The sequence below is a fragment of the Eumetopias jubatus genome, unplaced genomic scaffold, assembly GCF_037043125.1.
Source record: "Eumetopias jubatus isolate StellerSeaLion01/CBP00866 unplaced genomic scaffold, mEumJub1_p1.0 scaffold_10, whole genome shotgun sequence".
In the NCBI taxonomy this organism is placed as follows: Eukaryota; Metazoa; Chordata; class Mammalia; order Carnivora; family Otariidae; genus Eumetopias; species Eumetopias jubatus.
Window position 1 is genome coordinate 27033351 of NW_028274816.1, and position 26526 is coordinate 27059876.

At 54.2% G+C, this 26526-nt stretch overlaps 1 protein-coding gene across 1 annotated transcript in view; it reads left to right on the plus strand.

The window, feature by feature from the left end:
- Nucleotides 1-26526, plus strand: part of VAC14 (VAC14 component of PIKFYVE complex) — a 102036-nt gene that overhangs the window by 15038 nt on the left and 60472 nt on the right. Inside the window, exons 7-12 of the mRNA XM_028092304.2 lie at nucleotides 87-193; nucleotides 1131-1265; nucleotides 1736-1888; nucleotides 8424-8487; nucleotides 15397-15541; nucleotides 15810-15875. Of these exons, the coding sequence (XP_027948105.1) occupies nucleotides 87-193; nucleotides 1131-1265; nucleotides 1736-1888; nucleotides 8424-8487; nucleotides 15397-15541; nucleotides 15810-15875 (670 nt within the window). The remainder of the gene's footprint in view (nucleotides 1-86; nucleotides 194-1130; nucleotides 1266-1735; nucleotides 1889-8423; nucleotides 8488-15396; nucleotides 15542-15809; nucleotides 15876-26526) is intronic.

The following is a 26526-nucleotide window of genomic DNA, read 5'->3' on the forward strand; positions in this document are numbered from 1 at the left end:
GCCCACCCGGAGCAGAGGCAGACACCAGGAGAGGCTTCTCCAGGCCTGGCTGGTATATGCTCTTTTCCTTCTTCTCTCGTTGGTAGGTGTGAGGTGGTCCTTGGAGAATTCTTGAAAGAGATTAAGAAGAACCCCTCCAGTGTTAAGTTTGCGGAGATGGCCAACATCCTGGTGATCCACTGCCAGACCACAGGTGAGGATGAAGGCCCCGTGGCCACCGCCACCTCCTCAGAAGCTGCAAGAACCCCGGTAGGAATATAAACCCACACCCCACTGGACCTGGGGCAGCGCAGCGGTGCATCTTTATGGGAGAGAGATTCAGGTCCTCCATCACCGTGGAGGCCCTTGCGCTTGGTCTGACCCTGGAGTAAGATCTGGAGACCCTCTTGCTGGGAAGCTTGGCATTTCACTATGAATTGAAATACTTGCAGGTTGGGACTATGCATCCACGAACTTCTGTTGAGTATCAAACCATCACAGAACTGACTGCCTCACATAGCAGCTACTTACTGTCAGTCAGGAGTCTATAGGTCAGCTAGATGGCTCTGTTCACCTGGGCCAGGCTTGGCTGCACTTGATTATGCACATGCAGTCCACTGAAGGGTCATCAGAGGCTGGGTAGTCTGGGATGGCCTCACTCATGTCTGCCAGTTAGCTGGCAGTCACCTGGGAAGCAGGGACCACTGGTCCATGTGTCTCATCATCCAGCATACTAACCCAGATGCATTCATATGGCATCAGTGAGGTCCCAAGACATGTGGTAGAGGGGAGCAAGGCCTGTGGAGGCCTCGGCTTGAACCGCCATACCTTCACTTCTGACACCTTCTGGTGGCCACAGTAGGAAGGCCAGCCCAGATTCAAGAGGTGGGGAAGTGAATTCACCCCTTGATGAAACGAGCTGTGGAGCCCCTTTCTGGGTGCAGAGGGTAGAGAATCATGGCTACTGTTACATCTGCTACAAGATTGTCATTCATGTGTGTATCTTTGGAAGGCGAGAGAGTATCAGTGAGGCTAGAAGCAACTCAGGCCCTCGGGTCCCCTCCAGTCCCTTCCTGGGGGCATGGTCAGTGGGAGGGAGCACTCCGGCTGCTCGTGCCGACCCTCCTGGAACCCACCAATTTCTCTTCCAGATGACCTGATCCAGCTGACAGCCATGTGCTGGATGCGGGAGTTCATCCAGCTGGCTGGCCGGGTGATGCTGCCCTACTCTTCTGGGATCCTGACCGCTGTCTTGCCCTGCCTGGCCTACGATGACCGCAAGAAAAGTATCCTTTGCTCCAGAGAGAGGAAACCAGAGCAGCCCCAAAGGAGGCTGTGAAGTTGCAGGACCCCGGCGTGGGGGGATGGGGGTTCCCTCCAGATAACCCCTGGCACCTAGGGAGCAAGCAGCGGAGCAGGACAGGGACTGGGAGCACCAGGGCGGCACCAGGGACACGGCGCTAACACCACTGTCCCCAGACCTCACCTGGTTTCTTACGGATCTGGAGCAGCTCTCCCAGGTCCCACAGTTCCAAGCCCCTGAGCTCACACTACCCTGTCTTGGGTGGGGGAGTCCTGTTGGTAGAAAGCCCACCAGGAAGGGTGGAGTAGAAGACAGGGACTCAGGACAGACTGTCCGCTAATCCACCTCTGGGGGGAAGGGGGGGTTGGTGTCCAAGTCCCTGACCAATACCAGTGACGTCAGGTTTAGGAAACACCCCCTGGATGGGGCTACTCCTTACATCAATGGACTCAGGCATCAAGGAGGTGGCCAACGTCTGTAACCAAAGCCTGATGAAGCTGGTCACCCCTGAGGATGACGAACCTGACGAGCCGAAGCCAATGGCCCAGAGGCCGGCAGAGCCAAACCCCGATGACACCCCAGCCAAGCAGGAAGGGACAGCTGGTGGTGAGTAGGCTCTGCCTCCCGCCCCTTACCTCCCAGCGTGACTTGACGTGGGGCCTCACTGAACCAGCCCAGGTGACTTCCCAGATGTCACTTCATGTAATTCTGGTAACTACCCGATGAGGTAGGAGTTGCCGTTCTCCCCATTCTACAGGTGGGCACAGGGAAGACACGTTGCATGGCCAGGATCTGGGAGAACTAGGAAGTGAACCCTGGCAGTCTGCCTCCAGAACCCCTGCTCTGAACTCTCCCTGCCTCAGAGAGCATGAAGCCTTTTTGAAATCTTTTTCTGTGTCCGGCTACAGGAAATTGTTGTTTTCACTGTGGGAAGCTTTGGAGCCTGGCAGAGGAGTCCAGGTTGCAGGGTTCACGTGAAACTTGGCCGTAGACATCCAGCCGTCTGGAAGCCAGCTGCCTTGACCATGCAGGCGCTCGGGGGAGAAGGCTAAGAGCTGCGGATGCAGCTTCAGTCCTGGGGGCTTCTCCCGCCCAAGTCCGTGTCTTCTCGAAATGAAATGGCTCTGCCATCCTTCCAGCCTCTTTCAGCATTATCGTCTTATTTCTCCATAACATAAAACCACTCTTACGTCAATTAGAGTCTGGAGTTTGACTCTCTAGGTGTTACCTAGAACTCTGACTTTATTTTGTTAAAGGGTCTCTATCCTCAGTAAGAGGGCACTGATCAGCTTCAGGGTGATGTTTTCCTTTGCGGAGTCAGCCAGAGAGTAAACTGGTGCAGAGCTTACTCACATTTTTAAGGCTAACAGACTCAGGTCTGGAACCTGAGTTCCAGGAGCCAAAAGAATTTCTAAAGCTTTTTCTCCCATGGCCATTCTCCGACTTCTCTTGAGCGTCTGAGCAGTACGTCAGGCACACGAGGCCCATGGGCCTCCTGTCCTGGCTTTGGCTGGCCAAACCAGTAGCATTCCATGCTGGACCAGTCAGGTGTCAGGTTACAGCTGTGCATCGCTTTGGCAAGCCCGAGCAGCAAAACAGCGGGAGGCACAGCAACCCTCAAGTGGAGCATGGGTGGTTCAGGGGTAGACTTCTCGCCTGCCACACGGGAGGCCCGGGTTTGAGGCCCGGGTTCGAGGCCCAGGTTCGAGTCCCAGGCAATGCAGCTGCTGAAACCTTTTTGCCAGCTCCTTGAAAAAGAAAACTTGGGGAGATAAAGTTAGTGTGAGCCTCTCAAAGCAGGAGCTTTCTTACTAGGAGAAACTAGAAGAATCTCAGGGATAGACCTGCTTAGTGAACTTTCACTGATGTATATTTTATTGCCTTTTCATTTTTTGATTCTCATTTTAGGAAATTTGGAAAGTAGAGAAAAATATAAAGAAGCAAGACTGCCCCCACCAAGAGGCAATTAGTATAATCTCGGCATATTTTTTCTGTTATGTACATATAACGTATAATAACATGTATGTTTTTCGTATCCATATATATATATTTTCATATATATATGAGATCATATGATTTACAAAATTCCACATCCTGCTTTTTTTGTTTGTGGGACGGCTTCTTTTCGTTTTTGTTTTGTTTTGTTTTTGGCTTGACAGGTTGCAGTATGGAGAAGTTGTGAAGATTTTATACTGACTTTAAAAGTTAGTGCCTCTTAACCCGTTGAATCAGAAAGTGGAATAATGGCTGTCGAGCTGGAGGGAAGGAGGGGATGGGATGCCTGCTTTCTTTGGGGGGTGATGGAAATGTTCTCGAATTAAACAGTGGTGATGCTTAACATAACTGTGGGTTTACAGTCACCCAGTTGTATGCCTTAAAATGGTGAGTTTTATGTTACATGAAATATGTCTCAGTTCTTTAAATAAAATCATTGCCTCTTCCCCCAGAGTGGAACCCAGCAGCCCCTATCCCACCCTCTCTGCTTATGTGGCAACAAGTCAGGCCCCGTGGGAAGGAACCACTGTCTTCTGCAGGTCGTGGCAGCTGTCGATAACCCCAGCTGGAGCACTGGGGGTTCCGCAGTAGTACCCTTGCCTGCCAGAAACCAGGGTGCCATTGCCAACCATCGCAGCTTCTTTCAGTTTTTTAAGTTTTCCTAAGCACTCTTGCAATAGCTCCCTGCTTAGGAAAGTCTCATGCGAGACTGGGATACATTCAGGCAGCTTGGCTCTGGCTTTTACTGCCTCATAAACAGCATTACAGCAGATGCAAAGCTCAGTGTATAGTAGTTCCTAGAGATGATCACAGCTAATCTGGGGGCTCCAAATCCACTGCAGACATGCTTAGCTTGTAACCACCACTTTACCAAAGGACCAGGAGAAGGCCCCAGCAAGCCAGGAGACGGTGATGATTCAGCTAGTCAAGTCGACAGGTTCATCCCAGCCTCTGTCCCTTTTTCTCATTACTGTTTTGCTCCACTGTTCCAGCCCTGGTCACCTGGCCGAAGGCAGGAACCTCCTGCCTCGTCTCCCTCGTGGGGCGGGGGGGCAGGGGTGGTGGTGGTGGTGCAAGATCCACGACGAGGCTTGGCAGCCTAGCCTGTGCCTTAGTGTACACGTGCACGCATGCACTTCGCCCTCACCTCCAACCACAGGGCCTCCTCTGTGCCACGCTGTCCCCAGCCCCTCTCTGCTTGCTCTGGCTTCCCCTTGGCCCTGCCACTTGAGGGGTCCATAATGCAGTGCCCTTGCTCCGAGTTCCTGGGCTCTTGCTTTGTGCTCCCTCTTCCCCTCCATGATGCTGCCTGACTGTCTCAAGTGTCCTGGCCTCGATTCTGGGGTCAGAGCGGCCTGCTGGTGAGTCCTGGCTTTGTTAACTTCCTTTCTTTTGCCCTTGGACAAACCACTGAGCCTGTTTAAGCCTCTGATTCCTTATTCGTTAAGTAAGGATAACAATAAGAATACCAAACCTATAGTGTGATGGTGAGTTTTAAGCGAGATTTTTGCTTATAAAGCTTTTAGCACATGGCAAAGGCCAGACACTCTCAGGAACAGGTGCTTTCGTGTCAAACTGTTTTAACACATGCGTATCATTTGTCCATCTACTTAGCAAGGCTCTCAGGGCAGGGCTTTTGCATCCTTGTTTTTTATCACCAGTCTTTCCCAGATGTTAATGGGCCCCTGGTAGGTCCTAAGTGAGGGACCATAGAGGGTCAGGGATAGAAATTCATGTGGCAGGTGAGGGGCAGAGCTGTGAATAGGGTTTCCAGGAGAGGGCTGGCAACCACCGTTGGTAGATGTGTAAAGGAATCCATCCATCTGCAAGGCTTTGGTGGGCCTGGGTGTATCAGCAGCTTCTGTGTACCCTCCACGTGCAGGTGAATCAGACCCAGATCCTGCCTGCAGGGAGCTCAGGGGCAGACCCACAGTTGCTTGATCACTTAATCACATGTGGCCCTCCATGTGGTCACAGAGGACTGGGGGCTCCATGTCAGGGCCATGGCGGTCATTTGAACTGAATCTTTTCCTTCTCCTTAGCTTCCACTCGGCCCCCACCCCACCCTCATATTTTACTCTGATTATGAAGGAAATATATGTCCCCTGTGGAGATTTGGGTGGAAGGAGCATTCCTAGTGGAAGAGGCACAGAGTAAACAAGTGAAATACTTTTGTCTGGTAGATACATTCAGCAGCATGTGTCAGAAGCCATAAACATTTAAAGATTTGTCCTTAGGAAATAAATAGAGATGTAGGTAAGGTTTTTCATTTTGAACACCTAACAAATGTTAGCTCACGTACTGTCCGGACAAGCCTGTGCAGTAAGTACTGGTTACCCCATCATACAGGTAAGGGACTGGAGGCAAAGTCAAGTAAGCTTCCCAAGGTCACACAGCTAGTAAGTAGGGGAGTCCCAGCTCACACTTCGCCCCAAGGGCTCTGAGTCTATGCTTCTAGCGCTGTTTACACCCTGGTTCTCTGAGGAGGGAATAATAAAGGGAAGCCACAGATGTACAGCTGAACTGAGAAGCGGAGCATTGCAGAGTAAAACAATGTACCATTTTTACTCATCAACTTGGCAAAAATGTAAAAGATTACTAATATCCCCTTGTGAGTCTTGCTGGGGATCGACTGCTCCTCTTTTCCTGAAGTGCATTTGTTATTGGTAGAACCTTCCTAAAGAGTGATTTATCAATATGGATTAAAATATAAAATGCCTGACCCTTCCCCCAGCAGCACCCCCCACGTGGGACCCTAGAGAAATGTGCTCCCACAGGAGGACTCATGGGGGAGGCGGAAGAGTGAAAGTTAGGAAACAATTGAAATTAATTTGAAGCCTATTTCGGGTCATTTCATCTACAGATGTGCGTGTTTCTGGAAGTTGAGAGGGAGGAGGCCACTGGGAGCGTGGAGTCCGGGCTTGCCGGTCCAGGCTGGCCCTCCCGAGCTTCCCTGCAAGTCCTCCCCTTTGGGCCCAGGTCTGTCCCGTCAGGCCCAGCCCATACCCGTCTCTACCGAGCTGTGCCCCGTCCCCTAAAGTGCCTCTGGGACTAGAGGAGACAGGCAGCAGCTCGGAGCCTTTCTGTTCAACGTGGAAATCAAGGCCCTCTTTACCTTGGGGTTGGGGGGTGGTCCGTGGTCCACAGGAATAGCAGTGACTGCTTTAAGACATAGTACAAAGTTAAAAAAGAAAAAAAAAGGAAATTGCAGAAAATATCCTGTGATTCCATTTATGTTACAGAACAAAAAGAAGGAACGCAAAAGATGGAGAGGGTTACTTGCCTAACCAGTAAAGTGATTACCTGCACAGAGTGAAGTAAGATTGAAGGCTAAGGAGAGGTGGGGTATGCTTTTGCTTTTGTTTGAAATTTTTAGAATGAGAATATGTTTTACTTGTATAATTTAAAACTTCTAAGAGGTCAAGGTTGGTACCATTTGAACAACAATATATAAATAATGATAGTTTTATTTTGTAATCCACAGAATAAAATATATATACATAATGATATGGATGGATGGATGAGAAGGGACAGCTTTTCCATATAGAGGAATTCCAGTTAATAAATATAGAAAGACAGGAAAACAGAAAATAACCATTAGGGAATCTCAACAGTAATAATTATTACAGATCCACCAATGGATGCCAAAATCAGCAAGGGAATGTTTGAGGAAAAAACTGGGTATTTGTCTAGTCTCAAGTCTTCCCCAAGATATTTACTGATTACAAAGAGACTAGTAACTCACAGGAGAGAAACCCAGCAGACACTACCACAATCCAGTGATTGGTTTAGCATCACCGGTAACAAGACAGATGTCATGTACCCCCAACATGATGCACTGAGAAGGCATATCACTTTGGTGGCATTCTTCCAGAAATGTATAACCTCAGCCTAATCGTGAGAAAACACAAAACCAACGCAAGTGGCGACACATTCTGCAGAGTAACTGACCAGGGCTTCAGTGATAGTCCCAGATCGGAGGGGACTAAGCCTGGACAACTAAATGTAACATGTGCTCCCCGATTCTGTCCTGGAACGAAGGGCGTGAGTGGAAAACCCAGTGATGTTCTAAGTAGCACTATAGTTTTGTTAATAGTCTTGTGTCAGTGCTGCTTTCCTGGTTTGATAACGTATGATGTTAACACTAGGAGCATCGGGGTGAAGGGTAAACAGAATTCTGTGCTATTTTTGCAACTTTTCATAAATCTAAAATTATTTCAAAATAAAAAGGTTTTGGTTTTTGTTTTGCTTTTTTTAATTTAAGAAAATGGGTATCATGGCCTCTTCTCCCTAGCTCTCGGCAACCTCTATTCTGTGTTCTGTCTTCATAGATCTCTCCATTCTGGACATTTCACACAAATGGAGTCCTACAGTATGTGGGCTTTTGCAGCTAGGTTCTTTCCGTTGGCATGTCTTCAATCTTCATCCATGTTGGAGCACATACCAGTACTTCCCGCCTTGTTATTGCTGAATAATAGTCCATTGTCCGGCGCTAACGCATTCTGTTGACGCGTCCATCAGCTGGTAGACATTGGGATTGCGCTGAACGTGGTGTGCAGTTCCGGTGTGGACAGAAGTGTCCTTTCCTCTGGGGTATCTATCTAGGAGTGGAGCTGCCGGGTCGTAGGGTAACTGCGTTGAGGCTTGAAGGAATGCCAGGCAGCTGGCCAGAGCACCCGTACCGTTTTACATTCCCACACACAGGGTCCGAGCGGTTTTCTTTCTCCACAGCCTCACACCACTTACTGTCTTTGTTTTAGTCCCCCGGTGGATGTGAAATGGTGCCTCCTGGCAGCTTTGCTTTTCATTTCCCGGGTGGCCAATGATGTGGACCGTTCCAGGAGTGGTTTGTAACACGCCCTCGGGCCAGCGGTCCCTTCTGAGATTTCCCAGATGTGTGAGCACGGGTGTCCTTCTCCTTTTGAGATCGCTGCACCTGCAAACTTCCAAGCGTGGGTGCTCTCCAGCAAGCTTTGGGGAAGGAGTGGCACTGTGTCCTCGGGGCTCCCGAGCTACAGTCCTCTTAAGAGCCAGAATCAAGGTGTGGGGAGCTAGAGAGTCCGTGTCCTCATAGCGGGGATCTCGTGCACTCCAAAGACCCCAGCAGCCCTTGGGCGTGACACCTTGTTCCTCTCACTGTCCCCAGGAGGCCCCGATGGTTCCTGTGACTCCAGCTTCAGTAGCGGCAGCAGCGTCTTCACACCAGCCAGGTAAGTGGTTTGTGCCAGCCGGAGGTGTCGATAGAAAGCAAGTGGCCTAGATCTTTTCCTGGGTGCAGGAAACTGCAGGGAAGACCCAGGGCAAACTCTCCAGATGGGGCACAGGAGGTGCCTGGTGAGAGGATCTGAAGGACGCTGAGCAAACCCAGTCCACCCAGTTCTGACGGACCGGCCGTCTTGGGGAGGGGGTGGAAGCTGCTGGAGGCCAGTAAGTACGAGCTCTAAAAGTACACCAGTGCGTGGTGGCTACAGGGAGACACGTACAGACGCCTTTGCCCAGGACTTTGGCTTGTCAGGAGAACGTGGGGCTGACAAGACTGGCAAGGAGAAGGCCGTTCCAGAGTCCGGGGGTGCAGAGACTGAGCAGCAGGAGCAGTCCTTCCTCCCCCCGCCCTCCCCGGGACCAGGTCGGCTGTCATGGCGAAGCCTTCCACGCGGGGGCGGTGCAGGCCCAGCAGCAGGACCATTCCCTTCCTCGCAGTTCCCTCCATCCTGTATGCAGGGTGATGGCATTCCCCTGGAGAGGGAGCTCTCGCCATTCTGTCCCTGTCCCGAGTCCCCTGGACTCGCCCCATGTCAGTTTTTCTGTGGGGTTGCAATGGATGGCGCTCTCCTGCAGCGGGTGTCTTCCCTCTGAACTCAGCACGGAACCTGGACCCGGGGAACAGGTCACTCATGAAGAGAAGATCTGCACTCAACCCCCGAGAGGCTCTCTTCTTCCCACACCTTTCGGATCTTTCCTCCTCTTGTATCATTTGTTCATTTATTCTTACCTCTAAGGACCCCGTGGGGGTGTTCGAAGTGTGTGAGTATGGGCTATAAATGTGGATTGCTCCTGGGACCTCTCCTAATCGTCTGAGCAAGGCAGTAGACATTATTCATTTATTCATCCCATTAGTTGTCACATACTCCAGAGTACCTGCCTGTGTTCAGCCCCACAGGTTCCAAGGTAAAGATAGGACCCCTGACTGTGGTCCCCAACCTTGAGGTTCTCCAGTGGGAAGACAGAAACAGGACAGTGGTTTCTGGGGGGAAGGGGGGACTCAGGATGTTGGGGGCCAGCCATGGCACCTGAGCCGAAGCTCACCAGCATCGTGGCTGATGAGGATGATGACTCGTGAGTGCTTCCTGGGTCCGCAGTGCCAAATACTTCGTGTCACGTCGTTGGATTTTGCTGCTGTTTAAATCCCATGGCATCATTACTAGTAGTATTTCCATTTTTGGGCTGAGGAGGGACAGGCGATCTGGGGCCTGCTGTGTAGAGAAGGGATTTAGGGGGTCAGGTGAGTGCAGACCAGCTGGGGGGTTCACTGTTGACCACCCTGTAAGAAGGGAAAGAGGCTCAGCCCGAAGAGGGGGCAGAACAAGGAGAAAGTTGGGGAGGTTTTTTTCTCTGTTGTGAAGGGTGAATTGACAGGATTTGTGGATGTATGTGGTGGAGCGAGAGGAGAGACATGAGGGAAAGAATAACTTCTAGATTTGAGGCTTGAGCCAACTCAGGATATCCTGGCGTTTCCCGAGCTGGGGGGGAAAGAGGAACAGGTGTGTGAGTGGGCCAGTCAAGGGCTCTGTGCCACGTGGCTCTGAGCACCCCCTGGGGGCAATTAAGGAGGCAGGTTTGGATCCTGGATTCGGCGGGGGGGGGGGGGGGGGGGGGGGGGCGAGGGGGCGGATCTGCATAGAGGTGCAGGGAGATGGAGCCCTGCTTTTGTTCTCAAGGCCATGAGAGCCTGCCTGCTAAGTGGTGGTGCCAGGCACCAACCTGTCACGTGGGAGGTCCTGTGGCAGCCCCCGGGAGGGCACGTGAGGGAGGGGCAACAGTGGGAGCACAGAAGCCTGTTGCAGACCTGTCACTGTTGTCCAGGCCACAGGGAATTGTCCTGCTCCACGGGGGTGACAGTGCGAGGTGGAGGGAGGTCTAGGAGGAGGCAGAGATCAGACATCACCGACCGACCGTGCAGGCGGGCACGACTTTCCGCTGCCTCGCTTGGGAGGCAGGGGCGCCATTTGCCGGGCCAGGTCTAGAGGCCGAGGCTAGGAACTACCTCGTTGGAACCAGGTTTTGCTCTATACCTGTCATTCAGGAGCCCATGTCGGATCCTACCCTTTTAAAATTAAAAACCAAGAGCAAATCATCTCATGCTTTCTGTCTCCCACGAATGGCCCTTTCCTCATGGCAGCTGCCAGTCTTGAGTCAGTAGCTGTGCCAGAGAGGGGGGCGGAGCTGTGCCAGAGAGGAGTCATGAAACCCGAGCCAGGGTGCCTGGGCCCCCCACTCCTTGGAGACGGGGACACGGTAGCAGAGGACAGTAGGGTGGGCGCATGCTTCCTCCAGTAGGTGCTGCCAGAGGGGGACTGCGCTTAGGCAAGAAGGCACCTTCCAGGATCACCAAGAAACAGAACCTACCCTGTGACTGTCCAGCCCCACTGACTGCCCGCGGCTCCCATGAATCCTCTGTACCGTGAAGTCCAGCCGTCTGGACACACATCCTGACTTTGTGGCCCTGCTCCCTGCCCCAGTGTCCTCATCTGTAAACTGGGTGCAGTGATAATACCTACCTCCTAGGGGTGTGGAGCTCCTATGAGTTGAATATGTAAAGAGAATAGAATGGGGCCCAGCCCACAGAAAGCACTTTACATATTTTAGCAACGGTTACTATTAGAAGAACCTCATTATTATCCCCATTTTACAAATGAGGAAACAGGCCCAGAGAGGTTAACTTCTTGCCCAAAATCTCTAAGCTCCTTAGTGGCCAAGTTGGAATTCAAGGCAGGCCAGTCTTCCTCCCAAGCCGCCTGGTGTGACCTTTATTGGGTGCACTGGGAGAGTTACAGAAACTGCACGTCAACCTCCCTCACTCAGCTGATGTGGGAGCCTGGGACAGGTGTTACCGTGGACACAGGCATCCCCTCTGATGCCCTGGGCCTCGCCGAGGGCCGCAGTGTCATCAGCAACATTTCAGTGTAGGACTCCTGGTATAGCTGGCTGCAGAAAGGCAGGCAGAAAGACCTGGAATTCAGTGCTTCCCAACTTTTAGCATCTGCTGACTGAAAAGAAGTTGTAAAGATGCTTTATAAAAAAAACAACATTGAGTTCAGAAACAATTCTTTTTTTTGTTTCTTTATTTCTCTTCTAATTTGATTAGAGATGTAACATACAAGTACCATACAAAGTTAGACATTACAGAAATGAAGTGCTGCCTCCCAGAGAGAACCACTGGAATTTATCATTATTTGTTGGTAGTATCAGAAGTATTATTTAATAAGTTGATATTTTAATAGCCACAGTAGTGCCATGCTTTTGGAAAGTATAGTACATATATGTGGAAGACATTAGTTATGAGATGCCTTATGAGAAAATGTGCAGTGGAAATGGAGTTTTGCAGACACCTTGAAATAACTCAGAAGCCCCCAGGAGTGACTAGTCTAGACTGTTTGGAACCGACGCAGAAATAAATTTTAAACTGTGAGTGAGCTCCCTTCTGCTCTCTGGGGAAGGTATGCCAGGGCGGAGGCTACCCCATCTCAGACTCCAGGCTAGCAGCAGCTCAGGAGCTGAGTACACCATGCGGCCTGCCCTCTGGAAGAAGAGCCTGGCTTCTCACGGAGTTCTGGCTTCCCTCGGAGCATGTTAGGAGCCCAGCACACAGGCTAGCCCCACCCAGCAGAGCAGCTGAGAGCCACCTCCTTGACAGCTGGTAGGATCTTTCCTAGGCACGAAGATCGGTCTCCCTGGTGCCCTGGGGTGTGCCTGCTTCCCATGAGCCTCACCTCCAGCCAGCCAGGGGAAGTGAGACCCGGGGAGAATGTCTCCAGCTACAGGAATAAGTTTCCAGCGCATGGCCGCATGACCTTGGACAGGTCCCATACTGTCTCATCCGTGCACTGAAGTATCAAGTTACTTGAACCATGAGGTCCCTTTCAGCTATGATGTTCTTGGTTGGTTGAAGCTGACACCTGCCTCGCCAGTGATTTGAAGGTGCCCATGTCTGGGGAGTTTTGTTGTGGGGAAAGTCATGTTAGCACACAAAATGCTACCAGTTCTCACACACCGCTCCATGAAATCCTTCGTTGTTTGGCCTTGACACAATGCCACCTACGGGAGATGCCACCATGGGCTGGCCCTTACTTTGTCCCTCAGAGGAGACACTGAGCTGGCCAGGAGTGAAGCAAGAGACCACACTGAAGCAAGGAGCCCAGCTGCCCTGGGGACCATCTAGCATCTTGGAGCCCTATTTGGGCCGCTCAGATTTGGAGTGCCCCCCACATAGATCGGCACCAGGCTTTCCCAGTATCCTCTCTCACCCCACATAGAGACTTTGTCTACCATTACTGATAAGAAAATACAGTGAAAAGTATACGTGATGACCTCTTTCTACCTCCAGTACCTGGGGCTGCCAGGTCTGACCTGGCCAGGGAGTGGCCAGTCCCCGGAGGGGCTGCCATCTTGCTGTCTCTGCCAGGGGCCAGTTGGAAATGGACTCTCCTGAGCCCAGCCCACTGGGAGGCAGTGGCATGTGGTGGACGAGGCCACTCTAGACTCCGACTGCTCACATTCAAATTGCTGGTGCTACCACTTGCTGACTGGCTAACCTCAGGGCCTGACTTGCAGGGTGGAGTTGGGGAAGCTGGGCTTGGCGCCGCCTTCCTCCCCACCAGTAGCTTAGGACACAGCCGTTCCTGGCCAGTACAGTTCTGACTCCCCTGGGGGAGTGAAAACAAGGCCTGGCTCCCAAGGGGGCCATTTCAGCTAAGAAAGTGGTGGTGGCCTGCCAGGCACAGGGTCCTCCTGGCAACTTGGGCCCCATGTGGCAGCTGGAACGCCCTGCAGCTCCTGCTGAGGAAAGGGACTCACTGTGGACTAGGGGCTCACCAGGTTAGGAAAGAAGAGGCAGGGCCGGGATGGCTTCCACTCCTTCCTCACAGTGTCCTGCTGAGCTCCTCCTTTGTTAAGGCCTTGGGCTGCGGGTAGGTTTCTGGAACTTTTCCAGCTTCTCAAGGAGAAGAGCTATAATAGCATGCTGGAAGGAGCCAGGTAGGAGGCCAGCAGGGTGGGGAAAAGAAGGACTTAGAGATGAGACAGTAAGTCCTGGTCATCGGCAGGAGCAGAGGGAGCGTCTAGGAAGTTGTCAGAGAGGAAGGGGAATGCTCTGGAAACTGTAGGGTAGCTCGTTAGCCGGACACTGTCACGCCGTGTTGTCCGTGGTGGTAGCTGCTGTCGTGGAGCTACGGGCACGTGCCATGTGGCTGGTCTGAACAGACATGTGCTGTCGGGGTGAGAACGCATGCAGGATTTCGAAGACTTAGGACATGGCAAAGAATATGAAGTATCCTATGAGTGACGTGTACGTTGATGATTTTATCGATCGTATGTTGAAATGCTGCTGTTTGGGTATGTTAGATTCATTAAAGATATAGCATTAAAATTTTACCTGTTTCATGTTACTTGTTAGTACAAAACCTCAAAATGTGAAATCCACAGGTGGCTCATGTTATATTTCTACTAGGTAGTGTGGGAGAGGAATTGATGAAGAGATTGGCTGGGAGCTTGCGTTTGCCACCCTGGACTTGTCTGTGCCTTAGTTTCCCCATCTGTCTTAGGCTCCCAAAGAATCTAGACATTTGGATATTCTCAGAAGACCCCAGAACTTCCGGCCACATGACTCCTGGGGAAATCTCAGGGGCCGCCCCGGCCAGAGGCTCAGCAAGCCCAGCCCCTCCGGCTACCAGAGGACGGGAGTGCCCACTCTCACCCCTGAAATGAGCGCCATGGGGAATCATCAAACCGTAGTGAATAGCAGTTCCGCTGAGCAGTTACAGAGCTGAGAGCGGGGCCCTTTAGGAATTCACATCAAATGAGCTTCAGAGAGGCTGCGGACGAGTTAGGGAAGCAAAGGCATCGAGTTCCTGCTGCAAATGAATAATTGAGCAGCCTAGAAATACCACGCGAGACCATTGTGTCCCAGCGGGCAGCTGAACTGCCTGGCCGGGGTCCTCAGTAACTGCAGCCCCTGGGTGGCACCTGTCCTGAGACCTTTGGGTGGCATGACTTGTCGCAGGAAGGGAGCCCCTCGCTAATATCCTTAGGTTCTCGGCCTGTGCTGCCCCCACCCCTGGAAACTCCAGCCTCTGCCTGGGAGCTGTGCTTCGGGCAGGGGGCTGTGGCAGCCAGCCTCCTCCGGGCTACTGCCCAGACGCCTGCGAGGCTTTGGGCCAGGGAGCCTCTGCCCCGCTGGAGCAAAACACAGTCCAAACAGGCTCTGTCTCTCAGAGGCAGAGGCTGTGTTGCGCCTTCCCCGACTCAGACGAAAGTGTTACAGCTTCTCAGGCAACTCTCAAGGCTTCTCAGCCAAGCCAAACCCTGTGCCAAATGGCCTGGAGTATGGCAAGATCTAAAGCCACAACCCCTGTCCTTACATGAGAAAAGTTCTTTGTTTGCCCCGTGAAAAAAACCTGTGGGCTCTTCAGGGCTATTTTCAGGGCTTTGCCCTGGACTCGTTGGAGGTGGTGGTTTTGTTTTATCAACAAAGGGTCTGGAGATGCTGAACAGCCTTCCAGCCCCGAGGTCTGCTGGGCCCCAGCGCAGTGACATCAGAGGTTTTTTCCTGCCCAGGCCAGGCTAGTGCTGGGGAGGTGGGCAGGCACGCAGCCGACTGGCCCTCTTCCCCCACCTGTGGTTGTCACAGCTCTGGCCTTGGAAAGAAAGAGGAAGGTCAAGGCGGTGAAGCCAGCCCTCCGGGAGCCATGCCAGGGTGGATACCACCTGCCCGCCCCCGACCACTGCGCCCAGGAGAGGGAGGCAGAGTGTGGTTCTGAGTGCGGACCCGGGGTGGCACTGCGGCCAGGGCAGAGGGGCGCCAGCGGCTTCAACGCCGGTCTCCTCCCTGATCTTGCCCACAGCACTGAGAGGGCCCCGGTCACCCTCCACCTCGATGGCATTGTGCAGGTCCTAAACTGCCACCTCAGTGACATGGCCATCGGGATGATGACCAGGATCGCCGTCCTGAAGTGGCTCTACCACCTCTATATCAAGACTCCCCGGAAGGTGAGTCCCTGGGCCTGTCAGCCCCAGAGGCCCAAGCTTGGGGCTGCTTTGGGGGTCCACCTTGGTTTTCAGGGGTCACCTCGTGCTTGTTAGGATTCTGGTCAGTGCAGTTCTAGAAAGCCCCTGGCAGGCAGAGGAGTGATAGATGCTGGAGGGGCCCTGGGAGGGCGTGGGGGTGGTCCGTGCAGTGCAGTAAGACCCCATCCACATTGAATCCACTGGTTGGGGGGGCGATGCTCACGGGTGCCCCGGCCTCTCTGCTCTCCAGATGTTCCGGCATACCGACAGCCTCTTCCCCATCCTGCTGCAGACGCTCTCGGATGAATCCGACGAGGTAGGTCACGTGTGCCCCTTTCCTTCTGTGCATGGCTGCCCAGCCTCCCCTTTTGAGTGGCTAATGAGACCTGGTAGATGAGAAGTGCTCGTTTTGTTGTTGTTCTCTTAAATCAGCATCCAAAAAATTGCTCTCTTCCTACCTGGTAAATGTGCGTTGCTTCCGGGGAAAGCTGGGTTTAATGCTCTTGGCTTTGGGAACAAGGACTTCCTCCGCCGGCCCTTCTGAAGATAACTGGGTCAGTGCATCAGTGAGAACACCAGCCTTGGGGGGGTGGGGGGGACCTGGCTCGACCGTAGAAGGCAGGGGGTGTGGTGGTGGGCAGCTCATCTGTGGGTTGGGCACCCGAAGGCAAGGTCTGGCCCCACTTAGCTGCCTGGCCATGAGTAAGTCACCTCACTACTGCACGTCCAGTTCCTTCTCTGCTCATTCGGGCAGTGGCAGCACATGGCTGTGAGGGTGAACTGACCCTCGGAAACTGCTGAGTGCCGGGCCACACGGTGCTGGCCCCTCTGGAGCTTTCGTTCTCTTCATTTCACCCAGACTCTGTTCTGCCCTCTGGTTTGAAATTGTCCCTTTAAGCTTTGCTGTGTTGTGGTCAAGAGCAGAAGGAGAGGCTAGCGCAGAGAAGGGGAAGGAGAGCTGGGCCCTGCGTCCTTCAGCCGCCTTGGGGGGGCCCCACCTGTCCCCACCGATCCTCGGCAGTGTTCCATTGTGTGCAGTTAGGCTAAGGTCGTTCTTTTTCAGGACTCCCCAGCCTCCCAGCCAAGGGGCAGGATTTGCAGCTGGGTGTTGCCATCAGCCAGGGTAGCATCCCTTCTCTGCACCCATCCTAGCTCCAGGCTGCCTGTCAGACGCTGGCGGGGCCGTGCCTCAACTGGTCCCTCTCCTTCCCTCTTCTGGCTCCAGGCAGAGCTGTGTGTGCCGCCTGAGGCAGTGGGCACGTGAATCTGCAGACCCCCCCACTGGGAACAGTGAGAGTGGACAAGCGCTGGGGCGGTGGGGGAGAGGGACGCTGCTCACAACTTTCTGGGCGTGAGGCACCTGAGGCTGGTACCAGGCTGTGTGGGGCCCAGTGTAGTTTTCCTGCAGCCTGACTTTGCTTTCTTAAACCTGAGCTGAAAAGAGATGCAGACGGGCAGGTGTCTGCCTCTCCGTTCTCTGAGGTACTCTGCATTTCCAGAAAAATCCAAAACAGATGGTCTGGGCATCTGCCCTTAACCCCTCCTGCCTGCCCCACTCACGTGCACACACACGCACACACGGCCTCTCTCTCCCTCCCCCTCAGCACCCCACTGCAGTGTGTGGCCCAGGAGGACACAGCCCATTCTGCCTGAGTTAGGGGTGACACACTGTACGCTCACAGCCCTCATTTCAGGACAGAAAGGACAAGTAGAACTTCGCTAGCACTTCACTGGAAGCAGCTGAATTTTCAGTCCTGTAAATTGAGTTGTTCAGTCCCACGCAGCTGTCTTTGCCCATGATGGTCTGTGTGCGCGCGCATTTACAGGGAGCCGGCGGAGATGCGGGCCACTAAACAGCTCTGTTCGGGTTGCGGCTGTGGAAACTCGATTTGCTCAAGTGCCACATGTTCTCAGAGCTTTGGGCATATCTTGCGGGCCCCTGCCGGGAAAGGATTGCACCTGCTCTTGGGGCTCAAGGGGGGCTGTTGCCGTAACAGGACCAGAGAGTCCCTGCTTTCCCATCTCTCCAGGGGAGGGAGTTGGGGACCATGATAATCAGTAGTGAGTCCTGATTCTGCCCTATCCTGGTTCTTCACCACATCACATTCCTAAGTGTCCCCTGCCCAGTCTCTTTGGCAACCTTGAGGGCATACTCTGTACTTGGCAGTGGAAATACGGCCACGAACAACACAAAGTCCCCCTTCTCCTGGAGCTTCCTTTCTGGGATCTCTAGAAATCACTCTCTCGTGGGTTTTCCCATTTTTTCCAAACACAGCCCTGATCTCAGTCAGAGCTCCCGGAGGTTTAAGACCCTGAAAGCCCATTCAGTCAAATCGGGTCACAGCCAGACTGGTGGGGAGAATTTAGCCACAATGTTACATCCGGCCCAGGGGCCTCAAGGTGCAGGCTATCCCACTGTTCTGGTTGATTCTTAACAACAGTTTGTATGAAGTCATTCCTGTGCCAGGAGCTGTGCTAGACCCTCAATTCGTGGTATCTGGGGAACCCTCAACGAGTCCGTGGGGAAGTACTGTTGCTCTTTCCGTCTTACAGCTCAGAAGACTCAGACTGGGGGACGCAAAGTACCCCGCAGCAGCTAGGAAGCGGGAGGCCAAACTCAAAGCCAGATCTGTTTGACTCCAGAGCTCACCCTCCTATTCACTCAGCCGTCACGCTTGTGCTCCACCAAGTGTTGGTCCCAGCTACCCACATCAGAACCAGATTGGGGGAGTGGGGAGAGCTGGTCTTTACAGTTGTATCATCATCCCCATTTCTGGCCGCCGCCTCCTGTTCCACAGGTTCTTAAAAACAGTTCTCTATGTGGTGTGGAGAGCTGTGTATATCCTGCAAAAGCTTCGGCCCCCAGACCCTTTGTCCATTTTCTTATTGATTTGTAGAAGCTCTTTGTATATTAAGGACATTCTGTTTGTCATTGGTGTTGCAAATATTTCTCTCTCCCCGTATGATAAACTCACATGCTTCTCACCCTCGGTGAGAGCCACTGGCCTCAGGGAACAGAATGTACCCAGGTGTTAATGATGCAACAGCTGGGTGCAGGGAGTGGCAAAGCCTCATAGACACCACCATGTTCCATAGTCCCATTGGCACTTGGCCTTGCTGGGGTGTCTTACTTGCCATTGTCGCTCAGTTCTGCTCCAGCAATACTTGGTAGTCCCACCCTTCTGGCACCCTCGGTTGGTTCTGCTTTTCCATCATTCAGGATAAGTAGCTGTTTCCTCAGTGTCTCCTGCTCCTTGCACACTTTATATGAAAATCCCTTTTGTCAAAGAATTTGCAGGTATCAAATTAAAATTCTTGGCACTGGAGAAAAAATCCTCCCATTAGCTAGAGATCCAGTTACATGTTTTTAAGTGAAAAATGCAACCCTGATTTCAGTAGCATGGACTGTAGGGTGCATGCTCAGAGCTTCCTGCTGGGCCCTGGTAGGGAGGTGGGCCTGCTTCTTCCCCGGCCCGGAAGATGCCAGTTGTCGGCTACCTCTTAAGCCTGCAGCTGCCTGAGTGAGCTCCGCCCATGAGCACCAGAGGACGGCTCCTCTCAATGTCCCTGAAGGTGTGGCTGGTCCAGGAGGGGCCTTGGGACCACCCTGACACCTCACCCCCAAGCACCACTGCCTCCCAGCCTGCATTCGGAATCCTCGGGGTATAAAGGTGGGTGTGCGTTGTTATACTTCTGTCCAGACTCATAGAACATACAGCACCGGGAGTGAGCCCTAAAGTAAACTGTGGACCTTTGGTGACAACGGTGTGTCAGTGCAGGTTCACTGATTGTAACAAACATACCACTGTGGTGGGGAACGTCGTTACGGGGGAAGCTCTGCGGGGGTGAAGGCAGGGGTATGTGGGAAATCTCTGTAACTTCTGTTCAATATTACTGTGGACCTAAAACTTCTCTAAAAAATAAAGTCCACTTAAAATAAAAGTGCAGAAGTTTAAAAAAGAAATCTCAGTCTCAGAAGAGAGCTAAAAGGATGCCTGGTGCACCTCAGAGGTGAGAGGATGTAGCGCACCCCACCCCACCCCCACCAGACAGCTGGCCACCAGACCTGAGCTTGCCTTGCAGCTCTCACCCTCTCCGCCAGGGACCTTGGGCAAGGAGGCTGACCTCTCTGGCCTGCGAAATGGGGCTCATGATGTCCACACTTGCCTCACAGGCCGTTGTTACAGGAGATAGCATAGAGCTCCTGGGCCAGATCCTGGCCCATCATAACTACTTGTCTGTCATGACAAGTGCTTCAGTGGGAAATTGGTATGTCGCTGCCTTGAACTCTCCCACCCAGACACAGAGCTTGTCCCCGTTTCTGTAAGTCATTTTGTAAAGCTTTCAGGCCTTTTTTGTAGGTCTTACTCGTTATGAAGTTTGTTTTCAGTATTTTAAATTTTGTTGGGATGTTGAGTGTTATCCCTTCTTGGTAATATTTTCTCCCAGGTGACAGTGCAGCTTGATGGCTTAAGAACACAGGCTTTGGAGTCAGGAAGTCCAAGAGTCTGGTCCTGGCACACCACTTGGTAGTTGGTTAACCTTGATCTTGAGCAAATGAGCTGGCCTCTCTGACCCCCAGTTTGCTTATCTGAAAACTGAGACTAATGGGAGAAGCACCCTCCCAGGTCTGGATTCCCGAGTGAGAATTAAAGGAGGTCACAGGTGTAGAATACACGACCTGTGTGAACACATGGTAAATTCTGGCCCCTCTGATGCTGGTACTCATTTCTGTCGAAATGGCAAGGGTACACATGGAAATCAGGAAGATAGGCTCTGTTTTTTCCCCACATCCTTCCTGCCCCAGCTTCAGCAGCAAAAGCTGGAACAGAAGCTGGTCTCTGTCCTGTACCCGTCTTAGGACCACATAGGCCCCGTGCCGAAGGCCAGGTGGGCGGGCTTCTTTGGGGGCTCATTGTCCATATCCAGCCATAGAAAAACCAAGGGGAAGGCAATGAGCAGCAGGACCAGCACCCCTTTCTATACCTTCTCCCCTCCCTACCCCCCTCCCTCAGGACCTCCGGCTCAAGTCAGTGGGCTGGGTTTGCAGCATTGCAGGTGGAAGGGAGGAGCTGGGTGCCCTGGCTCCAGGGGAGAGAAGAGAAAGAGCATCATCGGCAGAGGGCCTGCCTCGGGGCCTCTGGCTGCCATGGCTGCTTGCTCAGAAGCAAGCCTCAGAGTCTGTGGAGATCCAGAAGGGCACACCCCGCTGGGGCCTCCAGAGGCACCTTGCCCAGGGTCTTCTCACCTCTTGGAGCCAAGATGACCTTAATCACTTCAGAGCAGAGGTTCTCAACCCAGGAGAAATGCCCTCTTCCCCTCCCCTAGGCTCAGAGGAACCATGAAGAGAGATTGCTGAGGGGAGTTTATGGCTCATGTGGCTGACATACAAGCAGAAAAAAAGAATGAGCACCCCCTTTGCCAATGAGGAAGCGTGGAGGGTAGGACTGTGAAGGCGGCAGGGGCAGCAGGGGCAGGTTCCGGGTTAGGAACCCGTGTGCCACGTGAGGAGTGTGGTCGGCTCAGGCGCTGTGGCCGGCTGCTGTCGCCAGTGATGGGGGCATCTCGTAAAGGTCCTTCGAGCACCCCGCGAGAGCTGTGACGTACCCGTGGTCCAGGGTGACTGGGGCCTTCCCCGTCCTCAACCCCGTAGCACACCTCAAGAGCGTCCAGCCCAGTGGGGCAGGGAGCCCAGGGGCTGCTCTCACCTTTGCTGCGTCCTGAGGGAAAGGGGGGCCATCAACTCTGTGTGGGTCAGTCCACCAGCCCTCTGGGCTCTCAGACATGGCTGGCTTTGCGGGGTGGGGGGCGCAGGAGAGGATTTCATTTGTTCTCATGGCCCAGGTCTCAGGAGAAATGGAGAGGTTCTCCAGTCTCTCAAAGGAGACAGTTCACTGGGCTTGCCTTTCCCAAGCACTCTTGTCACTTTGGTCTGGTGGGTCGGCTGCTTTAAAGGGATTTAGTTAGTGACAACAGGGCCTTCGGCGTGGGGGTCTCACCCAGGGGGCGGCCCCAGACTGAGAGCATTCCTGTGGGTTCCTCTTCTTCCTCAAAGTCCAGGGCGACTGGGGCTGTGCTCTCCTGCCCCCAGGGGAGTGAAACCGGCCATCTCTCAGTGTCTGCCCCAGAAACGGGGGCTTCCACTTCATTAGAGCCCCTTCGTTTGAGGGCAGCTCAGAGAGCTGATGGTCCATCCAGCACCCCCGCCGCTGGCTGCCTTTGGAAACCACAGTGGGTGCTGGGCTCAGACCCCCGCATCTGTGGAAGGAGGCTGGGAGCAGGAGAGGGCAGACGGCGAAGTTTATGGGGCAGATGCCCTATTCGGAGCACATTGTTTCTATTGTGACCACTCGGCCTGGCGCTCTTGGACTGGTTTTCATTATCCCCAGTTTGACTTAACAGGACATCCAAGTGTGAGGAAGGTAATCTGCCCAAGCTCATACCGCCAGGAGCCAGAAGTTGGGCCTGTCTGGTTCCAGAACATCTAAAAGCACACAAGAGCTGACCTCGGTGCAGAGCAGGGTTCCAGGCAGGGTGGAGGCACAGCTTCCTTCAGGCTGGCCCCCTCTCCCCTCTTCAGTTCTGAGTATTGAATCTTGACCTGCCCTGTTGGGCTCCCGCCCTCCCAGGGCCCATGCCGAAGGAGCGGTCCTGGCCGCTGGGTCGGTGAGGGGGAGTGTGGGAAGTGGCCTGGCGAGGAACAGAAGGGCAGTCCTCTGCCCTGCACTGCCCCGCTCTCCGTGGGACCCGGCAAGTCCCCAGCGCCTCCTTGCCTCCATCAAGTGCAACTGGCCTGGCCTGTGCTCGTCGCGTCCAGCCCTGACTTTGTGTGGTCCTGACCCCACTCCGGGGAATACTGATGGGGCCTGCTCTCAGTGGACCGTCTCCCACAAGAACAGGGTTTGCTCCCTCTCCTGAGATCCCGGCCTCGTTTTACTTTCACTCCACTTTTCACTGCGTCCACTCTCCAAAACAAACAAAAACAACTCCTCCACCCCCCTCCTCAGGCCCCAAGATTTCTTAACAGTCAGGTCACGCCATCAGGTCAGATACCAGCCAGAAAACCAAGGGGCAAGATGTTGGGGGCCAAGAACTTGGTTCCTCTTGCTGAGAGTCCCCCCAACCTGGGGAGGTGAGCCCTTGCCTGCCATAGCCTCCCCGCGCCACCACCGCCCCCCCTCCCCCCGCGCCCCTGGGGCCATGCTGAGGACACAGGGCACTCGTCCACATGGCTCTCTGTGGCTGACGCTGCAGCTTCCTTTGGGGGCTTCTGAAAGAGAGAGAGAGAGGAGGGAGGAACGGGCAGGGAGAAGGGCAGCAGGGACAATGCGGGGGGGTGGTGCACTCAGTCCCCAGGGACAGCCAGCCCGGCCCCACAGCCCAGCGGAGGCACCAGCAGTCACCGCTAGGGGTCCTGGAAGGATTTGATCTTCTGAAAGGAGTCCTGGTAGCAGGTCATTGCTGGGGAGATGAGAGGACCGCCTCGGTGATGGTTCCAGAATTGCACCGGCGAGAAAGGCCGCCTAGTGAAGGGGGACCCAAGTAACCGCAGCCGGCCTGGCAGCATTCTGCTCTGGGAAGGCAGGTCCGTGTGCCCGGAGCATCTTTTAACGTTTCTCCCTGTGTGCACTCCTTCCCCTGATGTGCAGGTGAGAACCCAAAGCTGGCACAGTAACTGGTGGACATGGGGGCCAGGGGGCCTGCTGCCTGGTGCCCCTGGGCTCACGAGGAAGGCAGAGGTTGGCCTGGGAAGGGTGGAATAAGGGAGAAAGCTGGCTTCCCCGGTGAAGGGCCCAGCAGCGAGGGAGGGATTCCACAAAGGGAAGTCAGTTGGGGACTGCCTTCCCCTGGGACGGGGCTGGCGGCTCTTGTAAAGCCAAGCTGCAGGGGTGAGCACGCTGCCTGGCCCTGGGCCTGACACCCTGCCCCCCGCCCATCTCCCCTTGAACTCAGGAAGTGATCCATAATCTTACCTAGAAAGGCCCAGGTCCAATAACCCAGACATCAGCCCCACAGTGGAGACATCCACACAAGAGCTGCTGTCAGAATCCTCCGGAGCTTTTTAAAACCCAGCTGCTTAGGCCTCAACCCAGACCTCCTGAATTGTCCTCTGAGGTCGGGCCTCGTTGCCTGGGTTTCTGGTATTTTCCATTCACTTGCTGCCTGCCACACCCTGTGCTGGACATCACTGAGCATGTATGACCTTAGCCCATCCTACAGCAACCCTTCCCGGGTCCTTCTGTTGTGTCCCCCACTTCACCGAAGCAGAAACCGTGGCTCAGAGAAGTGAAGTAACTCAGCCAAGTTACTCAGCTTAGATGCCCCGTGAAGCCTTGTCTGTCTCACACAGCCCCTCCTCCTGCACATCAAACAGGTCCCCGTCTGTGTATCACAGCATCCTGTGTCCTCAGACCCTCCCAGAGCCCTTGTCACACTTTGGGGGGGACAGAGGTGGATGGTGAGCTGAACACCACCACCACCGCCCCCCCCACCCCGGCCGGCCCCACCCTGTTGCGCCCCCCCCCCCCCCCCCCCCCCCCCGCCCCGGCCTTGCCACAACAGACCCGCCTCCTCAGGGCAGGGTGCATGTTAAGCAGAGGCCTAGAGGAGGGAGGACAGAGCCCGGCGCTGCTGTCCCAGTTTCCATGCACGGGTGCCCGAGACAGCCGGCCCCTCGGCTCAGCACCTGGTAACCGAGTGCTCACGGTGTGTGTGTGTGTGTGTGCTGTTCCCATGCTGCCTGGAGCATGGCAGGCCCTTCTCCAGCCTCTGGCTCGCTCTCAGGGAGAATGTATAACGCTGAGAGATGCACCCCCCAACCCCCCGACAGGGGCCTGGCGGGATGCGAGTGAGCGATGGCTGGCATCACCAGGAGGGAGACCTGGGGGTGAGGGGGCGCACTGGGGGGACTTGGGAACTGGCCTCCAAGCGGTCTTACCCGGGCTGGCCTTTCTCTTCTCCTCTACCCTTCGAGGCTAGAATCGTTAAAGCAGCCAGGACCCACACTGTGCTGTCACTGTTGTGGGACTTAGTAAGCACCAAATGCTGGCCTTTTGCATATATGGCACAGAACTAGGCACTTAGGGAAGGATTTCAAAGTTTATTAAAAATGAAAGGAAAGAAGGAAAAGGAGAGAAAAAGAAGAGAAGAAAAGAAAATAGTCTTGATTCCTATGAGCGTGTGTTCAAAGTCAGGCCAAAAAACGAGATATAATTCTCCTTTTTTGAAGTTGTTTTTGCTTTAGTAAGACCTAAATGGTTTTTATTCAGAGTGGTTTTCTCAATGGGAAATAAGAGACCCAAGCCTAAGCAGTCCTTCTCTCCCGCCCCCAAACCTAAATTTTTGGCAGTGCTTTCCTTGCTTTTGCTGAAGGCACGGCCGAGGGCCCCGCCCCCCAGGAGATGCTGGCCTTGGCCTGCTCTGACCCCGTTGTAGCCATGAGCTTTTCTGGGAATACCACCCCTTTCCCAGGCCTGGCCAGGGCCCGATTGCTGCCTTCTGCGGCTCAGGTTTACTCTGTGTCCGGGACAGGAGCCTCAGCCCTGGTACTGGCTGCCGCTGGGAGCCTCCCCCCAGAGCTCCATTGGTTGACTGCTCTGGGGTCTGTGGGAGATCCCGTGGCCTTCCTCGGTACCCCCAAGGGGATGCTTCCTAAGGTCAGTTCCCTGGCTGACTCCACAAGCCGCAGGAGCCATTCTGTATGTGGTCAGGGACTCAAGAGACCTGACCCGCTGGGCCTGAAGGAAATGGACAGGCTTCTGTGTGGCAGGAAGCAGAGGGCCCCAGGGCTCCGTGGATGCCCAGCCTCGGTGCCTCCACACTTAATTTCAGCTCCACTTCCCAAGAACAAGGAGCAGCCTGACCTGACCCAGATCTCAGGCACAGCCCTGTGGCCCCATTGCTCCAGGCAGCGGCATCAGATAGCCTTGGCCGTGGCCCGCACTGGCCAGACCCTAGCCCCCAGGGCCTTCAGCCTGAATTCACCTTTCCTGCCAGCACTTAGCTGTGTCCCTTGGAAACACTCTTGCGGCTTCCTCCTGACTAGGACTAGAGGGGGCCCAGCTCGAGAATTTCCTTCCCTCCTCATGGGGCTGGAAGGCAGAGCCATTTGACATCTGGAGCCTAATCAGCTGACCAGGGGCCGAGCCAAACTTGTGACAAAAGTTTCTCAGAGATAAGTGGGTAGGGTGAAGTGGGAGGCCTCTCCATCCATCCCCTTGGCAGGAGCTATTCAGATCCATCCACATCTTCCATTTCCTGCCTGGCGCTGCCAGTCAGCAAGTATTCATTCAACATCTGCTCGGTGCTTTGCCCTGGGACTTCAGAGTCAGGAGCCTCAGTAGGAGGCCAGGACGGGCCCGCAGCCTAGGGAGTTGGCCTCGTTCAGCCCTGGGTCTCCAGCCGTTCCCAGGGGGGGAAAGCACAGCCAGGGAGAGTGAACGAATGGGGCCTTCCACAAAAAGGGGTTTTCCAGGGCTGCTCTGTGGACAAGGTGTTGGGACAGGGAGGGCCTGGCTGACTCATAAAAAAGAAGGACACCAGCGCCATCCTAGAGACCCGGTCCTCGGCCTGCTGGAGTACAGTGGGGTGACAGCCTGCAGGTGCCCCGTCCAGATGGTGACTTCCCTCCCACGCTGAAATATGCCCTTTGCCGGTGTCAAGTCACCTAGAAGCAAGGGCTTGCTCAGGAACCCTTTGGCCTCCTTGACCTTGCTCCCCGAGCCACAGAGGGTAGGCCGGCCCCTCCCCACCCCCAGGCCTTTCTCTCAGAGTTGCTTTGTCAGATGTTTTCCGCTCCCAGTTGTCACCGACCCTTTCACTCCACTGATGGCCAGCTCAAAGCTCACCCCACTCCAGGACCGGGGACCAGCTGATGTGCCTTCCCCACCACCACTCTCCTCCATCCCCAGCCTGTTGCCACGGCAACTGCAGGCACTCCTGCCCCTGCAGAATATTGCTTTCTTGTA